The sequence below is a fragment of the Cydia strobilella genome, chromosome Z (genome assembly GCF_947568885.1).
Source record: "Cydia strobilella chromosome Z, ilCydStro3.1, whole genome shotgun sequence".
NCBI lineage: Eukaryota > Metazoa > Arthropoda > Insecta > Lepidoptera > Tortricidae > Cydia > Cydia strobilella.
The window spans coordinates 21,091,684-21,114,227 of record NC_086068.1 but is presented as its reverse complement, the minus strand read 5'-3'; the positions used below and the strand labels follow the sequence as shown (position 1 = coordinate 21,114,227).

Genomic DNA, 22,544 nt, shown 5'->3' with positions numbered 1-22,544 from the left:
CATCAATTATGTATATCACATGATATTTCTGAAGAGCATACTTATTATATCGACCGCTATAGTTATTTACGATACAAGTGCGGAAAAGAGGAAATTCGAAACGAGTGGCGATAAAATAAAACACGACCGCAGGGAGTGTTTTAAATCGACACGAGTTGCGAATTACCTTTTCGCACGTGTATCGTACAACGTTTTACAGTACATATGGCCCTTTAAACTTTCGACATATGCACGAAAAGTGCTATTTTACGCACTAGTGCGAGAAACTAGCACCATATGTACTGTAATAGTCTTTTTAAAACTCGCACCGACTTCAAACGTTTCAGTTGCTAGCGCATATAAAACGTTATAATATTTTATTTTATCCTTTTTGGAAGTCGGTTTTTATTTTATACCGTTTTGGTGATTTGTTTCTATTATAATGAGATATTCTAAGCTACGAAGATATGTATTTTGTGTCCTATTGGGATTCAATAAAAAATATCCTAAGGTCGCCTCCAGAATCTCGCAAACTAAATTGACATGAGATTGACAGATAAAATGATACCAGGAATAGCAAAGAAAAACCATTAGGGTTCCGTACATAACACAATTTTTAACAGTGTATTTTTTTTGTGAAACATGAGTAAAATGTTTTTAAAAAATCCGGATCCGGGGTCGGATCAAAAACTAAATAATTAAGTCCGAGTCACGCTTGACTGCAATATAGATTTTCCTGTGATCTATAGGTATAGAATTATTTTGTGTATTTTTTTCATTATTTTAGACAAAGTAGTTTCGGAGATAAGGGGGCAGGAGAGGGGGGAGGCGGTCATTTTTTTGGCTATTTTCTTAAATAACTTCTAAACTATTTTAAAATTACAAAAAAAAATTGAGATTCTCACAACGAGCTCTTTCATATGATATGTACACGATATAGTTTAAAAAACTTTATTTTTTAAATTTCTCATTTGCCCGCAAAAGTGGCCCCCATGTTTAAAATTCATTTATTTACGTTACATGTCCGTCTTTAGGTCACAAACTTACATATGTGTACCAGATTTCAACTTAATTGGTCCAGTAGTTTCGGAGAAAATAGGCTGTGACAGACGGACAGACAGACAGATAGACGCACGAGTGTTCCTTCCTATAAGGGTTCCGTTTTTTACTTTTGAGGTAGGTTCGGAACCCTAAAAATAGTCACGAGTAGTCGTTAATAAAATTATATCGATTACCCAAGTGATAATTATGAAGGGGTCACAAACGATTTCGATTTATATGAATGTGACGAGAAAATAAGATTCTGACGTTATCGATCAAATCAGGAGGTGCAGATGCGAAATTAACAAATTTCAATGTTAGTATGTAGGTTTGGGGACAAGTTGTTTATTTCAAGAGCTCGGTTGTCGGCATCAATCTAAAATTGGTGATTTAATTTTGTGCATGTGGCCGGTAAATGAGATTGATCTTGCAATCGAAGCAATAGGGATCACCGAGGCGATTTAATTTTGACGTCCGCATCACGTACACAATGTAAATGAGTAATTAATCAGATTGTAACGAAATATGTCCACGTCTGGGCGGCCTTATTTATATTTTGAGCCAAAATCACTGTTTCTATGTTACAGACCTAACTTTTTTTTTAGGAGGGGAAAAAATGCAATTACGCATACCACTCGGGCACGGGGACGAACCCGAGTGGTTATGTGGGACTCCTTGTTTTGGGCTAATGGGGCCCCAAGTCTACCCACTAAACAACCCCCCCGTCTGCCGCCATTGTGCTATAGCGGTGTGCTGTAGGAACGCTCGCGCTTTACTTCTACAGCACCACTAGCACTCGTCAGTGTTTGCGGACCACCGCCTCCGGAGGCCCTTGATGGCCTCGTTTTCTTATGGACCGTATCCAGTACGGTCGCCCTCTCAGGGACCACGTGTGTGAAGGATGGCAGGCGTCCCCGTGCCTGTCATCCTGAGGTCAACCTACGGAGGCAGGCGGCGGTCGTGTGCGACCCGTCTGCGTCGAGCACGCTCGCGGCGCCGTAGGTCGGCCATTGTGTCGATCTCCCTTTCCCGTTCCGCCATTTCCTTTTGCTGCATGACGTCCTCGCAGAAGGACTTTACAGCCACGACCTGTCACTGTCGACCATGGACTTGACCACGGCCGGCAGCGACAGGTCCGGCCCCACTATGGCTATCATATCGGCCCGCTCTGGCCCCCACAGCCCCACACTGGGCACTCCTCTAAGGTGTGTTGTGGGGATTCGGGAGTGAGGGGCAAGGGGGCCGGGGTGAAGCTGATTAATATGGGTAGCTCCGGCGCTGAGGAAGAGCAGCCCTTCCACCCTCGCGTATAATATCAGATTACCATTTCCTTTAATATGCATAGGTACCTCTCAATTAAACTGCTTACACATGTTTTTTCTACTAACCGATTCTTAAATCTTGCTGACCAAGTATGTTTTTATTTTGCAGCTCGACTATTTATTAAGCAGATAAATTATAACAGAAGCAGACCGATATTGGTTATAATGTGGACCGTTTGTGAATTGTTTGCTGAACAAGAGTTGTAGCTCGATTTTTATTTATTGCCAGCAAAATTTTTGTATGCTGTCCAAATTATTTAATGGCTATTTTTTTGCAAATTAGTTTTAAAAACGGCTGATCATTTAATTACTTCCCTTTAATTAATTGTTTGTACCTAGGTATTAATGTGTCGCGGTTCATTCTGCAGATTTAAATAATCCGTTGAGATCGACTAGAGTTCGGAAAGCGCTAGAAAATCCCAAATTAGACACGGTGCATCACCGACAGCCTATATGCTATGCTGCTGCTGATTTGGCAGGGTCTCGTATGTCTAAGGTAGGTAATCGTTTTGTTCATGCTTATGCGGAAAAAATGAGAGAAACTTAAGCGAATCGACAGAGTAATGACGTCGCTCAAGTTTTTAGACGCTATTCTAAAATCACCAATTGTTTTATACTAGTTTATTACGGGGGTAAGCTATTTACCTTATAATTTGACATGCCTTACGTCATATTATAAGGCAAATAGCTCACTCCCGCCGACCTCTGCTTATTATTGATATGGTGTTCAGTAGGTACCAAGTTAATTTTTGAATGATGTTTTGTTATTTTTGCCAATAGAAGTAAAGAAGTAGCTTATGATTGTATGTGACTGAGCATAACAAGAACAAGGTATTAACGTTCCATTTGTTTGTAGGCTTACGCTCTTCTACAGATGTTGTCTGAAGACTTGAATGACAAGGTGTCGATAGCGGACGAAGCGTATAACCTGTACAAGCACATACATCTGGCGCCTCAACACGAAGTTATCATTTTATTTAATTATTATAAAAAAACACGTACAAAAACAATACAAAATACTTATAAACATATTATGAAAAAATCGGCCAAGTGCGAGTCGGACTCGCGCACGAAGGGTTCCGTACCATTACGCAAAAAACGGCAAAAAAACACGTTTGTTGTATGGGAGCCCCACTTAAATATTTATTTTATTCTGTTTTTAGTATTTGTTGTTATAGCGGCAACAGAAATACATCATCTATGAAAATTTCAACTGTCTAGCTATCACGGTTCATGAGATACATCCTGGTAACAGACGGACAGACAGACAGTGGAGTCTTAGTAATAGGGTCCCGTTTTAACCCTTTGGGTACGGAACCCTAAAAACCTAATCTAGTGTGCCGCCAGCAGCGGGGCAGGGCCCAAGCTGCCGGTGGTCCGGGCTGCAGAGAGAGGAACCGCTGAAATAATATCCGCGCCAGTGATGCTGATGATAGATCGATTCTAAATACGAGTATCCCAATACAATAGAGCTTGACACTAGTGCCACTACCATTACTGCCAGAACTGGCGCAGGTAACTACTTGTAGTACGGTACTTCGCAGTCCACAAGGCCGTATAGAAGATAGAAGAGCAAATTGCTGTCGAATAATCCTGCCTACGACTTACGAGATTATCTCTGTGCAAATACTCGCCGTTAGCAAGATGAGAATTGAGAACAACCGGATATGCCTGAGTGACTCTCCGGGACGGCGGCATGCCCGACAAATGTCGACCGTACCGTCCTTCAGGATGTAGTTGCTCCTCATCATAACTTCGTCCGAAATTGCACAGACAAAGCCCTCGGTTTCTCCGAAGGGGTCCCTGAATCGTAACCAGTTCACCGGCGCGAGCAGGTCCACTTAAAGTCCCGTGAGGTCCTTGTAGAACCACCCGTGTAAGATAAAGATATGTAGTTTATTAATCAAGTAGGCATATTAGGTACAATGCGCTTATGAGCATGTAGCTTCTTGCTCTCTCATACCGCCTTGCGATCCGCAGTACTTAATACCACAGGTTTGTGCCAGTTCTTGTTTGCCAACTATAGGGGTGAAGTGGTCTTTTTTTTCTTTTTAGTTTTTTTTTACCACTTTCGGATTGGTTGATTTATAGGTATATATCCATGCCAAATTGCAGCTTTCTAGCAACAACGATCACCGAGCAAAAAGCCTCGGACAGACAGGCGGAGGCGGACATGGCGAAACAAAATAATAAATTCTTCTTTCAAATTTGACTTGCATTTATTCATGCATAGTGGGGGCAAAAGGATAATAAAGATACTGAACTATAATATCTTGTTTTAATAATTACATATACCTAATTGCAGGTAATTTTAACACTATGTTCACATTACTTGACGGCGAAACTAATGGAAACGTGGATAGAAACACTAATGCAGAGTCCAAACCTCGAGCTTCACGATGCCGATATTCTTGAAGAATTTGTTCACATAAACAAGTATGAGAGGTTTTAGTACCTATACCTTACCTAGATAGCACAATCGGTATAAGACAAACTTCGAAATCTCTTGGACAGTTATGAAATTTGGTACATATGTTAAATGAAGATCCCTTTTTCATGTCCACACCATTTGACATTTGAGGACCTCGAGGAACCGCAGCCATCTTGGACAATGTGTGCCTTCCTGGATAAAAAGGCATTTTACTCTGAATCTACGTACTTAAATATTTTATGGAAATATGGTGTAAGGCAACATTAAAGCTTATTAAATTATACCAAAGAGGATATAATAAGATAGAGCGGTACTGTCATAGTAAATTTTGTAATCACTGTAAATTCACTGACATCTATCGACATACTTTAAAACTAAAAATGAAGATTTATAAAAATACGTTAAAATGAATTTAAATATGGATGAATGATTTTTTTATTTGCATTAATTATTTTTATACGATTTTGACCCATGTTTTTTCACTGACATGCGTTAAAATTATAAATAACAAACGAAACCGTCAACACCCTCTATACGAGAGTAGGCCAAAACTAGTGGCGCCATCTGATCGAGAATCAAATTTTCGTGATTTTCGAGGCACTTCCTTAGACTGTATCCATCTATTACTATATCTATCTTTGATTATACCCAAAACTTTACATACCTATGCGGAAAAATTTAATCTTCTTGTAGAAAATAAGGATCCAACGCCAAATTGAAAAGTATACGCCTTTTTTTCTCAGAATGGCGAAAGGATATTCCGAGAAATAAAACCGGCCAAGTGCGAGTCGGACTCGCGTTTCAAGGGTTCCGTACATTACACAATTTAAACAATGTATTTTTTATATGAAATGTCTTTAAAAAACCCGTAGGGGTCGGATCAAAAGTAATTAAGTCCTACTCACGCTTGACTGCACATTTCTAATAGGTTTTCCGGTGATCTATAGGTAAAGATCTATTTTGTGTTTTTTTTTTTAAATTTTTGACCCATTAGTTTCGGAGATAAAGGGAGGAATGGTCATTTTTTGCCTATTTTCTTGAATAACTTATAAACTATTTATTTTAAACTTATAAAAAAAAAATTTGAGATTCTCACAATGAGCTCTTTCATTTGATACAGTTTGACACGATATAGTTTGACAAACTTAATTTTTTAATTTTCTCATTTACCCCCCAAAAGTGGCCCCCGTGTTTAAAATTAATATGTTTACGTTACATGTCCACCTTTGGGTCACAAACTTACATATGTGTACCAAATTTCAACTTAATTGGTCCAGTAGTTTCGGAGAAAATAGGTTGTGACAGACGGACAGCCCGACAGACAGACAGACAAGACGCACGAGTGATCCTATAAGGGTTCCGTTTTTTCCTTTTGAGGTACGGAACCCTAAAAAAGCAAAACCAATAAAGACGTATACTTTTCAAGATGGCGTTTCATCCCTTTTTTTTTAGAGGGGGAAAAATGCATTCCGCATACCACCCGGGTGCGGGAGGTGACCCGAGTGGTTATGTGGGACTCACGTCTAGGCCAATGAGGCCCACGGTGTACCCACTAAAAATCCCCCCATATGCCGCCTCGCCGCCCTATTTGTGGGGTTACAGGAACGCTTGCGTACTCATCCGCGACCCCACCGGCGGCAGCCGCCCACGAGCGGCTCCTTCACGCTAGGCGCGCCAGGTGGTACGACGCGCCTTCCTCCTCGGCTTCCGTTCTGCGTTGTAGCGGACCCCCCCCCCCCCCCCCCCCCCCCCTAGCCCGCCACAAGGAAGCCACGGGCCCCAGAAATTTCCCCAGCGCCCGGCGACAGATCAGGTCTATGGTTCGGCCGCAAAACCACAATTCGGCTGCAGAGGACAGCGAGAACGGCACATCGTAACACCGACACTCCTCTTCCTCTGCATCCCCACCAACGCCGCTACAGCGGAACGGCCCCGCCAAGTTCGCAGGGGATAGGAAGAGTGGCGCATCGAAATACCATCACTCCGACCGACACTCCTCTTCCTCGACGGTCCACCTTCGGCGCATCACAAGCGGGCTAAACCAACCCACTTGGAGCGTTCTCCTCGGGCCAGCCCGCTCTCCAAACAGGCCGGCCTGGTTGCCTCTTCGCCTCACCGTGGGTGACCAAGCCACGGTTACTAAGCCCCTCCACCACGACAAGGTGAGCAACCCGCGGGGGGATGGCGTTTCATCCCCTGGGTGTCACCGAAGCTCAAATTTTAAGACATGAAAACAGCGATCCCAGAATCAGCAGCATTTAAACCCATATATAACCCTACTTTTTGGTTAAGTCGCAGTCGAGTAAAATGTTGATATTGGGGAAGATCGTGTAAATGTATAGATAAAAGTGGAATTCATATTCATCCAAGTTTCATATCAACAGAATGCCCCCTGGAAAAGTATAAGCGCTCAATCTGGATTCAGCATGTATTTTCGACAAGAAGACTTAATTTTTACACAATGGTAAAGCCGTAAAGGTACAGTCTATCATATTCGGCAAAAAATCTATCATATTGCAATTTTTTTGCAGTCATTCATTCGAAAATTCGTGTAATTGGACTTTATATCATATTAACAATGATTGTATTATCATTATTATTTACGACGGGACTTAATCGCGTTAAATTTGTATTTGCGATTGTATTATCATCACGAACACATTTGTATACTTACGTCCCACAACACGTTGCAACAGGCAGTCACGTTAACAGAATGCGGATTGGGGACTTCACACACATCAATTAATGTACGTTATAAATATTAAATTTGTTATTTGAAAACAAAAGCGTATCTTACCAAGAGTGTAAGAATAAGAATAAAACCTAGATACATCGATTTTTCGCCATCGTTATCCTCTGGTTTGAAAATTAAATCGAATCATTCATTACTTTACAATTGAATGCCCACCGGGCTACCGCGAAAACTCAGGCAAACTAATTATTTTAAAAATGTACCCTAGTTTGTTAGAATTGTCGGTTTCATACGCCCCTATATTGTAAATTTCATCGAAATCGCATAAGCAGTTTTTGAGAAATTACCAAAAAAATATGCAAATGTATCTTCAAAATATGATCTAGATTATTTGCCGCTACTGTATTGTAGGACTGGCCCCGTAGACAACATGCCAATCGCTAACGCTACGTAGCGAACGAAACGCAACTGTCACTGTCACACTAATATGGAAGAGTGATAGAGTGATTCGATGGCGAAGCGATAGCGATTGTCACCTTGGCTGTTTTGTGTAGAATTTAATGTTACCTTACATTTACACCATATTTCCATAGAATACTTAGATTCAGAGTAAAATGCCATTTGCCCAATGCCAATGCCGTTTCCAGGAAGGCACACATTTTCCAAGATGGCTGCGGGGTTTCTCAATGTCAAATGGTGTGGACATGAAAAAGGGACCTTTAATTAACATATGTACCAAATTTCATAACTTTCCAAGAGAATTCGAAGTTTGTCCTAATCCGATTGTGCTAGAAGCAGATTATTACTACACTGTTAAAAACGCCTAAATCTTTCACTGTACAATTAAATAATAGATCTAAAGAGCTATACAATGTATGATGCTATGGCAGAATGACATAATTAAAACGGCTTTACTAGGGTTACCAGCACCCATCACTTACCTTCTGAGTTAGAGGTATTATTCTGCGTCTTCGCGTATATAACTAACTAGCTTTTGCCCGCGACTTCGTCTGCGTGGAATTAGTAATTTGGGTACCTTAATTCTTATCTGCTTTTTAATCCATCCTTTTTTCACCCCCAAATTGGTCCATACTATACATTTCCACCCCATTTTTTACACCCTTAAGGGATGATTTCGGGGATAAAAGTTATTCTATATCCTTTCCCACAGCTCAAACTATCCCCATACCAAGTTTCATCTAAATCGGTTCAGCGGTTATTGATTCCCCATACAAATTTCCACCCCCCTTTTCACCCCATTGAGGGGTGAGTTCTGGGATAAAAAGTATCCTATGTCCTTCCCCGGGACTCAAACTATCTGTATACCAAATTTCAACTAAATCGGTTCAGCGGTTTAAGCGTGAAGAGGTAACACACAGACAGACAGACAGACTTTCGCATTTATAATATTAGTATGGATTCGTTAGTGCACCTAATCTAACCAATTAATCATGTTATTTCTAGAGGTTGGAATGTTGAAGTAAAGCGTCAACAAGAAGTAATCGCCGAAATGGATCGAAAAAAAGTAAGAGCCCATCAACGTGCTCATGCACTAGCGCCATCGCCACTGCTAAATAATTGTGATTATTTAAATTTAACGATAGACATTTAAAAAGGGGGGGCCGCTAAGTACTGTATTTTGTATTTAAGTGCATTTTGAATACTTACATCAATCATCAAACTGGTTTTTAAAGCTTGTCCCAGAAAACAATGACCCATTTTAATTTTAATAAAATCTTACATTACACAACAGTTAAAAATCAACTTTTTGATGGTAAATTCATGTTACCAATTTTAATAAACGCATGGCACGCATGTTTTGAGTCTTTGACTTTATAAATCCAGAAATTTCGTAATTTTGTTGTAATGGGTGCCATCCGGTTTTGTACATAGGACTGTTATTAATTTTTAAGCTTTTTTTCCATTTAGTTTTATGGTTTAAGTTTCTGCTGTTTCTGCTTCATATGAACCCATTATTTTTCAATGGATCTTAATTCAGAGCAGTTGGGAGGAATAAGGTGTTTTTCCACAAATTCTATATTATTGACTTAGTCGCTTTATCCCTTTCTTGGATAATGCATGGTAGATGTGGTTTCCACTTCAGTTTACTATTTTGCATTTTAGTTAGGTACTTTAGTTTATTTGTAGGTCTTTATAGAGTATTTTTTTAAGGACTGCACTGTTCATTTGTACGTTTTGCACTTTTGGCTAAATATAGTACAAACAGGGTAAGTAATAGGCGTTTTTTGCAACGAAGTTATGATGTTCTTCTGTGTATTATTTATTTGAAAACCCGGGCTTATGACCATTGCCAGTCCGCCGTCGTCTACCTTCATTTTCGTATAATTGTTTTAACACCCTTTGAACAGGTCTTACTAACTACATAGATTAACTTCACTGCTCGTTTTTCGTGGAAATGCCTGGATTTTGTAAGTGTTTGTACAACATTTTTTGATGTAGTCTTTTCTGTGATGGCGATATCTTCGAAATTGTAAACGAAAGGGATTTATTTTTATAAAGAATAAGAAAACAGGTATTATTTTTTTCATATCTCATGCTCTGAGAGTGGGTCGTTGTTATTCTAAAAACTCTAAAAAGTGCGCAGAAAGTGATACGTTTCTGCTCTAGTGCAGAAAAGTGGTGTACTACTCTGCGTCCCTGTATTCCCCGTCCCATTAGAAAATAGGTGGAAATAAAATTGAAAAATACCTATAGTGTCTTTATTTCCCCGCCTGGAACAATTGGGAATTGTTCTAATTTTACTAATCCCGCATTTTTTTTTAAATCAAAAATGATGAAAGTAAATTGTTAAAATAAATTATTCTTGATTTCTTTTCTTCTTCTTTTTTTAAAATTATGGCTTCAGCCCAGTGGGACTATTTCGCCAGTATCAAGGTATTAAGAGGTTTAAAAACGACAAAAATTGTACGGTTGTACAAGACAGTGTACGGTGATTTGTTAGCTCTTGTAAATCGATAGCTAGACTTTACAAGAAGCACGTGGACTACCGGCCGTTGACTCCAAAATGGTGGTTAAACGCGCTTCAAAATTAATTCTCCATTCACTGCACACTACCACATTAGTTTACTGTATAGTAAGCTATCGATATTACACTTTAAACAATATTAATGAGCAAAAAACAAAGTAATTAATCACGATGCTAACTATCAAGATGGCGCTCGAACCGGAAGTCCTTGATTTCTTTTATTGAATTGTATTTACTCGATTTCATAAGGCGGGAACCAAAAGGAATACACCAAAAATATTTTTTTAACCCTTACACTTGCGTAAATAAGCAAAGGCAGAATCTTATACAGCCACAGTTAAACGTTTGTAGGATACGCAGGTGGAAGATGGATTAAAACTAGGTTTTTTAAGTGAAATATGAGAGAGAGTGCTCGCGTGTCGCGTTGTGAGCAGATAGGTAACCGGCATTCGCCATATGTTTTTAGGTTAAGTATACACGCCAGCGCCCTCTGTGACTTTATTTTTAATTATCACAAATAAGTGTAAGGCTCAACAGATGGAGTTAGTATGCACGAAATAAATCTTAACAATTAAAATTACAGCTAATAACACAATGACGTAATAAGTAGCTAGGGTTTTTTTTTATACCTAAACTTAAATTAGACATGAAATAAAGAACTATCGCCTACATCCCCGCCCCTTAGTGCTGATAAGCACTAGCCATCAACTGGGGACAGTAATGCGACGCGTGTGGCAGGTCTGCGCAGCTGACCTAAGCGTGTGCGCACATCTACCACACGAATACGGCCGTCACGGCCAGCGTGCGCCGCGCTCACTACACCGTGTCGCCAGGAGCCGCGCTCTAAATTGGGATCGACCAATACTACATAATCTCCTACTTTTAACGATCTAGATTCCCTAGTCCATTTTTGACGAGGTAGAAGCGTAGGTAAATATTCTTTTATCCACCTAGCCCAAAACATGTCTGTAAGACGCTGAGCTACGCGCCACCTTTTGCGGAGGCAAAGGTCAGAATCGTCGTACTTACCGATAGGAACTCCAGTAGACGAACTACCGATTAAAAAATGGTTAGGCGTTAACGCTTCGGGGTAACCGGGATCCGTCGAGACGTGTGTGATAGGACGGCTGTTTACGAGAGCCTCAACTTCCGCCATCAATGTGCATAGGGTCTCAGGATGTGGTGCGCGCTCCTTCATGACGACCTTGAGCGCCGTCTTAACTGTGCGGACCATACGCTCCCATGCGCCGCCCATTTCAGGGGCTCCGGGAGGGATGAATCGCCATTCAATCCCTCGGACGGCTCCATCTTCGCGCAGTTTGTCTACGTTCAGTTGCTGAAGACTAGTCTTCAGCTCGTTGTCGGCTCCCCGTAGATTTGTGCCATTATCTGAAAATAGAACCAGCGGGGTGCCACGGCGAGCAGACATACGTATGAGCGCCATAATTGCAGAGTCCGTGCTCAGTGATTCTGTGATCTCGATGTGAATGGCTCGCACAGTGAGACATGTAAAGAGCATGCCATATCTTTTCTGTCTTCCTCGACCAACGGTCGTCTCCATAGGGCCGAAAAAATCAACTCCTGTGTATGAAAATGGCCTACGACTGTACTGTAACCGCGCGGCAGGTAAATCACCCATTCTCTGAGGCTGCGGTCGAGCGCGTCGGTAGCGGCAGAACAAACATTGCGCGGCGACGCTGCGTACAGTCGGACGCAGATTCACGATCCAGTAAGACTGACGCAGTTCATTGACAACATGTTCATGTGCCACGTGCATGGCACGTCGGTGGTAGTATTCAACCAACAACCGAGTAGTTCTATGTTTTCCATCCAGAATCGGTGGTCGTGTGGTTGACAGTTCTACCCCTGCAATTTGATCTATACGGCCGCCAACACGAAGGATTCCATCGTCGTCTAAATATGGAGTCACTTTTAGTAGACGACTGTTTGACGGCAGCGGTTTACCTTGTGTTACACAGGCAATCTCGGCAGCAAAGGTATCACTTTGACACTTTTTTATTATATGTTTTTCTGCGCTCTTCATCATTGCAGAATCGAGCTGTATTGTGTCTTTATTCTGTTCATTTTTCTTTCTTCTTTGATTTAGTTTTCTTTCTTGACACTTCAGTCTACATATTTTTATAAAATATAAAACTCTTGCAGCAGTGCGTACAAGTCGGATCCAGCTGGAGAAGCGTCCTTCATCGGGTACAGGTAAGTGTATTTCAAGTGTACTAACCACATTAACACTTCTTTTTTCACAGGTAGCCTCTTCGACGATCTTCGCATTCTTCAAGTCCTTTGGCCACTGATCTTCGGGTTGACACAGGAATGCAGGACCTTGAAACCACGCGTCACTGTAGTCCAGCGGAGGGCTATCCGTCTTGGTAGCAATGTCAGCTATGTTCAAACGAGATGGCACGTAATGCCACTCATTGGCATTAGTCAGCTCATCGATCTCCCCAAGCCTATGAGCAACGTAAGGCTTGTAGCTCCTGGGGTCACTTCTTATCCATTGTAAGACAGTACTGGAATCTGTCCAAAAATATCGCTTACTGGGCACCAGATTCTTTTGCTCAGTGGCAATAGTCCTTGCCAACCGTGTGCCAAGAAGACATCCCTGTAATTCCAGTCTCGGGACTGAAATCGGACGTAAGGGAGTTACGCGGCTTTTACTAGCAGCCAAACATACTAGTACGAAACCATCCGCACGCGTAAAACGCCAATATATAACCGTAGCGTAGGCTTTAATCGATGCGTCACAAAAAATGTGCATCTGTATATCCATTATCTTCTCACAAGACGCAGACGTAGACAGTGAGTCATAGCACGGCGTCCAGGTGCCGGCGCGCAGGTACCAGCGCGGTATACGCAGCGACTCCAGTTGTTTCAACTCGTCGAGCCAAACTTTCCAACCAGTATGTTCCTCAGGCCGGATGTGGCACTTCCAGTCGACTCCGCTTCGATGTACGTCTTGAAATAAAATTTTAGCCTTTATGACAAACGGAGTGAGAAAACCATGTAAGTCATAAATTGACATAATAATGCTTAGCATTTTAGCCTTTGTAGGCGGAACGCTTCCGTTTGAAATCTCGGGCGAGATCTGCCCAGTCGACACTTTTACGCTAAAGGTGTCGTCAGCAGGATGCCACATTAAACCGAGAGCGCGCTCAGTCATATTCGTAGCTCCGTCCTTGAACTGAACAGCTGACTGAGCCAGCGCCGTGGCCGGTAACGCGTTCAAAACCGTTTTGCTGTTGCTAGACCAACCACGTATCTCGAAGCCGCCCATGCTATGTATGTACGTAATATCTTTAATTAACTGAATAGCATTTTCCTCACTATCTGTGGAATAATAACAATCGTCCATATAATGCGAATTTATAATTACTTGAACAGCTTCGGGATACTGGTCTTCGTATTTAAGTGCGTTTTTATTTTTTATATGTTGCGCGATAAAAGGCGCGCAATTTGCACCGAAAATAAGGCTTTGCATCACATATGTTTTAATCGTATCAGTGGCGGACGCTTGCCATAGAAATCGAAAAACATGTTGATCTTCTGGACGAATTTTAATACGTAAAAACATGTCCTTAATATCACCAATAATGATGAACTCCTTCTCGCGTAATCTCAACATTATACCTAAAAGCGAGTTATATAAATCAGGCCCGGTCAACAGATAATCATTCAAACACATGTTATTCCTAGCGCGTGCGCTTGAGTCAAAAACCAATCTTAATTTACCGGGTTTATTTACATTTTGTACGCCGAAATGTGAAATATACCATGCATGATTGACTGAGAGCTCGTTTTCCTGTAACTCACGCGCATACCCCTCGGATAATAACTTATTTATTTCCTGGGCATACCTATTCGCGTAAACAGGGTCATATTCGAATTTACGTAATAAAGATTGCATGCGAGATAATGCATAGTTATAAGTATCGGGCATAGTAAAGTCATCCTGTTTAAATGGCAAACCTACTTCCCATCGGTTATCAATCAAACGTGCAGTTTCGTCTAAAATCTGTATAGCACGCAGATGTGCCTTATTCTCGCGACATAAGGTCGAAACTCCTATGGAGTCTAGGCAATACGATTGCTTTATTAGGTCATTAAGTGCACTGGTATCAAGATTAGTAGTACTGTCGATCCCATCATAAGAGTGAGCGAGATGGCAAACACTGTGACTTACCTGAGACGCGGAGGAGTGAGCGCGACTGCAGTAGCCGTGGATGCACCATCCCAGCCGACAGCGGGTTCCATATGGAGTATTTCTGCCACCATGAATGATCTCGAGCGGTGCTATTAAATAATAATTATCTTCACCTATAAGCAAGCGAGGCACAACACGTTCTTTACAAACAACATTTTTTATTTTAGATAACTTGTTGCATGAAATTTGATTTACGGCGGTTAAATTTTGCGGTGGTACATTTAACTTAGAACTCTTACGTAATATTATATCGTAATAGGTATTGTCCCGTCCAGATATTTTGGCGCGAACTTTAGGCGCGTCAGATTGATACACTTCAAGGCCGAACGCGTCTATGAGTCTTACCGCACTAGAACGCTCACTTTGTAGACCTAGTTCGTCGGCTAGGCTAGAGTCCAACATCGAAAGGGCAGCGCAATCATCAAGTAACGCATAAGTCTGTATTTCACCACGGGGTCCGTACAATTTCACTGGAACCACTTTTAATAACACGTTTGCGTTCGAATCGTCCGTCTCATCGTTATCGTTAGGCGTCGCGATGTGAGCGATCGTAGCATCAGCGTCACTGGCGGCGCGGCGCGGTTGAGCAAGCGGCGGGTCCGGCGGGAGCGGCGTGCTCGGTTGCTCGTTGCTCACGGGAGTCACGGGATCCGATGATAATGTACTCGTAGAAGATGTAGCTTGTTTCCAATGAAGTAAGCGGTGATGTCTTAGTCCGCATTCCTCTATATCGCAGTCAGGTGCATCACAGCTGTTTATATCGTGGCGTGCGATCAAACATTTGAAGCACAATCTTTGTGTTTTAACAAATTTCCATTTATCTCTTCGCATCGCACGTTTAAATACGCGACATTCGGGTAGTGAATGTACCCCTTTCTTACAAAATGAGCACGAAGTATGATCTATTCGTGACGTACTAGTAGCAAGTACGTGATGCGTATAACGACTTTTGTCATCGTTTTTATCACGTTTAAAATGGGGCTCGGTGGGTGCTGGCTTTTTGACTTCTCGCGGCTGCACAGCTCCGGTAACCAGGGTCATGTTGGCTTCTTTTTTAAGAAATTGAGCCAGCAATTCTAGCTTGGATTCTCCTGCAAGAATCTTCTCGTAGGCATATTCAGTCCACTTTCCCAAAAGTGTGCTCGGTAATTTGCTTGTAATAGCGGACGCGAGCTCGGGATTGCGTAAATGATCACTTTGTTTTAATGCACGTATAGTTGCAACGCAGTTGTTTACTTTTGTGGCGAAGGTAACTAAATCTTGCTGATAATGCGTAGGTAATGGGTGCAACTTACGTAATTGTGCAGTTATGTTGCAAATAATAGTTTCTGCTCGTCCGTATTTAAGTTCGAGAGCATCCATGATATCCTTGGACGAAGTATTGCCAATCAGTAAGTCGGTGACGGCTTCTTTGGCTTCGCCTCGCAGTGCTCGTCGAAGTCTGGACAGAGTTTCGTATTCTGAGTACTTGCAAGACGATAATGATTCATCGTAGGCATTTTTAAAATGCAGCCATTCTAGACTGTCTCCGCTAAATATAGGTAGGTCGCGCGGAGTGGCCAGACGGCTGAGTAGACGTTCCTCGCGATGCGACGATGATTGGCCCATCATATTCTTTAGGGCGTTCGCCAACTCCATGATGCTGCTAGCGGTGTCCACATGCTGTGCTGGTGCTGCACGATCGGAAACGGGCGCGACCGGCTCGGGGGGCACAGGTGGGCGGTACTCGTCAGCATGCTGTTGCTGGGTCAACCAGTCCGACACTCGTTCTTGATTTATTTCACTTAAACTAGCGACGTCTAACTTTTCTTGATCTTCGGCCTCGGCGGCGGCAAGGTCAGCTTCTAGGCGTTTATCGATCAACTCCATCTGGATTCGAGCCTTTTCCTCCGCTGCTTGCAACTCCAGCTGTTTACGCCTTGCTATGGAGGATGCTGTAGATCTTCTACTGCTTGCAACAGAAGGTGCTGAGGTCTTGACTTCGTTTTTGGAGTTGGTAGTACCAGCTAAAACGTCGGCCACGTCGCCCATTTCGGCTGAAGGCGGCGGTTCCGAAATCGCCTTCGCGGCGGCCATTTCCTTTTGCCGTCGCGTTATTACCATCTTCGGTGGCGTAGTAAACATTAATCGGCACTGTTCACATTAGATCCGGTTTGAAGACCAGCTTATTGTAGGATACGCAGGTGGAAGATGGATTAAAACTAGGTTTTTTAAGTGAAATATGAGAGAGAGTGCTCGCGTGTCGCGTTGTGAGCAGATAGGTAACCGGCATTCGCCATATGTTTTTAGGTTAAGTATACACGCCAGCGCCCTCTGTGACTTTATTTTTAATTATCACAAATAAGTGTAAGGCTCAACAGATGGAGTTAGTATGCACGAAATAAATCTTAACAATTAAAATTACAGCTAATAACACAATGACGTAATAAGTAGCTAGGGTTTTTTTTTATACCTAAACTTAAATTAGACATGAAATAAAGAACTATCGCCTACAGTAAATGGGTTTTTAAAGTTGTTTAGCACTAAATTCATGAAAATAAAATAAAATATAACAAAAAATTCCTTATTTTATTTATTAAATTGTTATTTAATATTATAAAAGATTAAATACTTTTATTATGTTGGCTAAATGACTGGGATGCCATTGACTATTGGGAGTTTTAGAACGAAAAAGTAAAAAAATTAAAAGTAAGAGGCAATCCCGCTGATTTTGATACTATAGTTGGTCAAGCAAATCTTGTCAGTAAATGGAAACAAAAAAAACTACACTCATCCCCTTCTTCTGGGCGCTAGCACCAGTGCAAGACAAAGACAGTATGACTCTCTTCGTCTACGCCCGAAATGAGACAGTCCCTTGACAAACTATATAATGAACAAATCATTTTAATATTACAACAGATATGTGTGTTTTTGTAAATATTGCAAACTAAATGGTTTTCGCTGGGGGGTATCTATCTTCACACATGAAAAGTCTGCGATTGCAAGTAAGTCCTTAGGAAAAAAATCATGGCCGTAGGTCTATTTAGGTACTTTAATTACTGATTTTGTAAAATTGCCTTGTATTGTTTGATTTCCTTGCATTCGATATGAAAAGTAGTGTTTAACTCGGGTGACTCTGACTGCGTTCGAACGCCAAACTACCTCGACTGAAATGGGTGCCTTTCAACCCTTGGTTAACAATCTACTATTACATTATAACAGTCTCAAGCCTTTTGGTCAGAAGTCTGATGTGCAACCTGTGCGAAACAAACGTCATTTTTCCTGGGACAAGCTTCATGTTGCTGGATTCGTCGATCGTCGAAAACGGCCGTTTTAACTTTGGACGCATAGATTGACAAATCCAGCAACGTAAAAACTATTAAGTATAATAATGTATTCAAAAGGCACTTAAATACAAAATACAGTACACAGCGGCCCCCTTTTTTAAATGTCTATCGTTAAATGTAAATAATCACAATTATTTAGCAGTGGCGATGGCGCTAGTGCATGAGCACGTTGATGGGCTCTTGTGGGTATTGGTATTGGTATTGGTATTGGTCTTGCTTAAAACTATAGGTACAGCGATACAACCGGCACCGGGCAGTAGCCGATCACAAAGTGCCCACTCCCGTATGAAACTATAGGTACAGCGATACAACCGGCACCGGGCAGTAGCCGATCACAAAGTGCCCACTCCCGTATGAAACTATAGGTACAGCGATACAACCGGCACCGGGCAGTAGCCGATCACAAAGTGCCCACTCCCGTATGAAACTATAGGTACAGCGATACAACCGGCACCGGGCAGTAGCCGATCACAAAGTGCCCACTCCCGTATGAAACTATAGGTACAGCGATACAACCGGCACCGGGCAGTAGCCGATCACAAAGTGCCCACTCCCGTATGAAACTATAGGTACAGCGATACAACCGGCACCGGGCAGTAGCCGATCACAAAGGGTGAATCGCAAAATGTATCTAAACCGTAAATATTTGAGGTTTTTAGTAGTGTCCGACCAAAAGGTTTTGGGCTAGTTTCAGCCGAAACCGAATCTTTTATGTCCTAACTGTCATAAGGTATTACAGTAATATGGGGGCTACTTATATAATAGCAGTTACTATTCTTATGGAAATCGTTCAAACAGTGGCCATGCACTTTTGCAGCTGAGTGTACAGTATTTACTGTACACCCAGCACACACATGGGTAACTACATAATTACTAATTAGCACGATCAACAATTTCTGATCTGTGACTATTTTTTGTACCGACCCGACCCGCTTACAACCCATAGTTACGTAACATTATACCAATGAGGATATAATAAAATAGAGCGGTACTGTCATAGTAAATTTTGTAACCCCTGTAAATTCACTGCCATCTATCGACATACTTTAAAACTAAAAATGAAGATTTATAAAAATACGTTAAAATGTATTTAAATATGGATAAATGTTTTTTTTATTTGCATTAATTATTTTTATATGATTTTGACCCATGTTCTTTCACTGGTATGCGTTAAAATTATAAATAACAAACGAAACAGTCAACGTCCTCTATACGAGTGTAGGCCAAAACTAGTGGCGCCATCTGATCGAGAATCAAATTTTCGTGCTTTTCGAGGCACGTTTTTTCCTTAGACTGTATCCATCTATTACGGAGTTATATCTATCTTTGATTATACCTAGTGTAGCGTGACGCTACATCTGTCGTTTTGTTTTGGAAACTACTTGCTTGTCAGTCATGTCTAGTTTGCTTGTTTGTTTAGTCGTGTCGTATAGTGTGAATTGATTCACGCAATTACGGTTAGATGGCGGTTTAAAGAAACACATGGAACCTTTTTTGGACGATGATATTCTCGAGATTGGCAGGTTACAATTGCGTTGAATTTTGAATTTCAATTCTGATTCGGAAAGAGAAATTTGTTTTCTTCGTGATACTTCAGATGGATTTTGGAATTGACGTGTAAAGATCTGTTTGTGATAAAATAGATTTTTTTCCTGGTTTTTTTCGTCAAAGTTAACCTTTTAAGCTTGAAGAGGAACGTTTTCTTCTGAGGTCGAGTGCGCTTTACTTCCCGTCGTTCCGCGGCCTTGTTGGCCGCAGTTGCCTGCAACAGGACCTTTTTAAGACCACCGTGGAGCAGTGCTCCGGTGGTGCGTGGTGGTCGTATCAACGACAGGGCGCAGCCGCCGACGTGCAGTCGGCAGTGGATGGTCGTCGACCCCATCAGTCAGCGGTCAGGTATCAGACCCACGGAGGAGACGAGCCCGCATACTGCGTGGTTCGATAGCATTGGTTAGCCGAACGTTTGCTTTGGAAAGGAACTAGCAGACCCACGGAGGACACGAGCCCGCATACAGCGCGGTTCGATAGGTCACGGTACAGCTTCGGTTGGCCGAACAAATTGTCATCGTCTACAGAGTTTGAATATTTTTTTAACGTATTGGAATCGGTTCCCGTTTAATTGTAATTTTTTCCCGGTTCATTGTTATTTTTTTGTGCAATATTACTTTTAATTCTGTAAAGCCGCTGTTATCCGTATTCCGCATTTATTTAAGGCATTGTCTTTTAAAATTCTAATTGCCCCTAATTGTCAGGCGAAACTAATATTCGGCAATAAATTTAGGTACCTATCACCCCTTGAAACAGCCATTATCGTCCATAATCTCCATCTCATTAATCCATTTCTTTCCTTCTACAGCTAAATTTATACGCATTTATCTTTCGCTCGTACACCAGTTCACGCCAGTGCGGAAAGCGGACTGTCAGAAAAACAATTTGTTTTGGTTACATTTTTTTTTTTAAATTCCAAGTGTAATTTTTTTTAGGGACTTTCGGAAGTGCTTATCAAATTATACGTGTTGTGCACAAGTATTTGTTTTACTGCACTAGGTACGCGCCCACGGAAATCGCCTATAATGCATTTATATTTAGGCCAACCAAGAGCAATATTATGATTTCATGGTACCGAAGTTAGTATCACTTCAATTTTCAATTTTCTTCCATCGTTAACAGAAACACGAGGAGGAGCGTTCTTTGTACGCGTTCCTGGCGCGCGTGCGCCTGAACACGGCGCTTGACGCGCTACGAGAGGTGCGCGGGAGCGCGCGCGCGTCCTCACGCGGGCAGCTCGTGCGCGCCATGCTGGCAGACGCCGTGGCCGCGCACCATCGCCGCACCATGCAGGCCAATGACCTCGGCGAACCTTTGCTGCGTACCTATCAGCCTTCACTTGACGATCAGGTACCTTGATTTTGTCTCAGCTATACTTAAAAACCGGCCAAGTGCGAGTCGGACTCGCGCACGAAGGGTTCCGTACCATTACGCAAAAAACGGCAAAAAAATCGTTTGTTGTATGGGAGCCCCCCCTTAAATATTAATTTATTTGTTTTTAGTATTTGTTGTTATAGCGGCAACAGAAATACACCATCTGTGAAAATTTCAACTGTCTAGCTATCACGGTTTATGAGGTACAGCCTGGTGACAGTCGGACAGACGGACAGCGGAGTCTTAGTAATAGGGTCCCGTTTTTACCCTTTGGGTACGGAACCCTAAAAACTAAGTATAATTTATATATTATTTTTTAACTTTATATAGAAGATGTTCACAGTCACTTGGTATGTATTTTGGAATAATGCATTCAGTCATTTTCAATTTAGAGCAGTACTGTGGATTGTGAAATTTTTGAACGTTTGCTAATATTTGCGTGAAAATGTTACAGTATGTTATATATTTGTGATCTACTTACAAAGCCCTTTCATTTGGTACCCCACATACATACATTTGGTATGTTAGTAAAAAACTTTGTACTGCCGACTTTATGACGACACAGCAACTACCCCCACCACTTTGGCGCTTGTCATCTCATATATTTGTATTCAGGACATCATACTGAATGTACTGATACCAAATATCCGAGACGACATGAGCGAAAGGTAACCTAACAACCTGCTCGGCCACCCTACTAAGTTGTCGTACGGCTAATACGGAGCCACGCGAAGGTACCTTACCTACTATCAAACAACTTGATACCTGACCCACTGTGAAAACTTCACATTTATTACGTCATTTTCATTTCATTGACTTGAAAAGTAAAATTATTATGACACTTACTGTGAAAACGTCCTATGTCCGGGGGTCATAAATCAGTTTGTTACATTGTACATGTTCATATCTAACGAATTCACTGCCAGTGCGAGCTATGCGCCACGTTTATAGTAACGCGTTTTTACGCTATGTGGTGAAAAGCGCCTACGAACAGAGTACTCGCCTAGCGGGTCGCTCGCTGGCACTGAATGTGTTAGTTAACCGACACGACTTTGAAAATCACAAATAAATGTCTCTTTTTGGATAAAACTACATTTTGATGAACTGTCGAAGTTGTACGTGTCTCAGATATAATTTTTGTTAAAGTACAAACTTCGTATTTTTCAGAACACAACCGCTCAGTATGTGAAAACCTACTGCATCCCAAAAAAGAATACTAAGCTCGACAGTCGATCTACAACTCTGTACAGCATGCGTTAATTTTTGTCATGAATCTATTATATTAAAATTAATTACCTACCCTAATTATAGTTCTTTACATTACCTACATACCTACATAATTAGTAATAGCTAGCTGTAGTAAGTTCAGTAGTTATGCGTTCGTCGTCGGTAAGTAGCAAAGAGGATATAATATTATAGAGCGGTACTGTCACAGTAAATTCACTGCCATCTATCGACACACTTTAAAACTAAAAATGAAGATTTATAAAAATACGATAAAATTTATTTAAATATGGTTAAATGATGTTTTTTATTTGCAATAATTATTTTTATTGTTTTGACCCATGTTCTTTCACTGATATGCGTAAAAACTGTTAAATAACAAACAAAACCGTCAACGCCCTC

At 41.5% G+C, this 22,544-nt stretch overlaps 1 protein-coding gene across 1 annotated transcript in view; it reads left to right on the top strand.

Moving 5' to 3' along the window:
* The window catches only part of LOC134754180 (uncharacterized), a 52,059-nt gene extending 29,836 nt beyond the window's left edge, over window positions 1-22,223 (top strand). Inside the window, exons 15-20 of the mRNA XM_063690310.1 lie at window positions 2,711-2,838; window positions 3,199-3,306; window positions 4,648-4,778; window positions 8,930-8,990; window positions 20,667-20,894; window positions 22,086-22,223. Coding sequence (XP_063546380.1) covers window positions 2,711-2,838; window positions 3,199-3,306; window positions 4,648-4,778; window positions 8,930-8,990; window positions 20,667-20,894; window positions 22,086-22,178 — 749 coding nt within the window. The 3' untranslated portion in view covers window positions 22,179-22,223. The remainder of the gene's footprint in view (window positions 1-2,710; window positions 2,839-3,198; window positions 3,307-4,647; window positions 4,779-8,929; window positions 8,991-20,666; window positions 20,895-22,085) is intronic.
* Window positions 22,224-22,544: the final 321 nt, after the last annotated feature.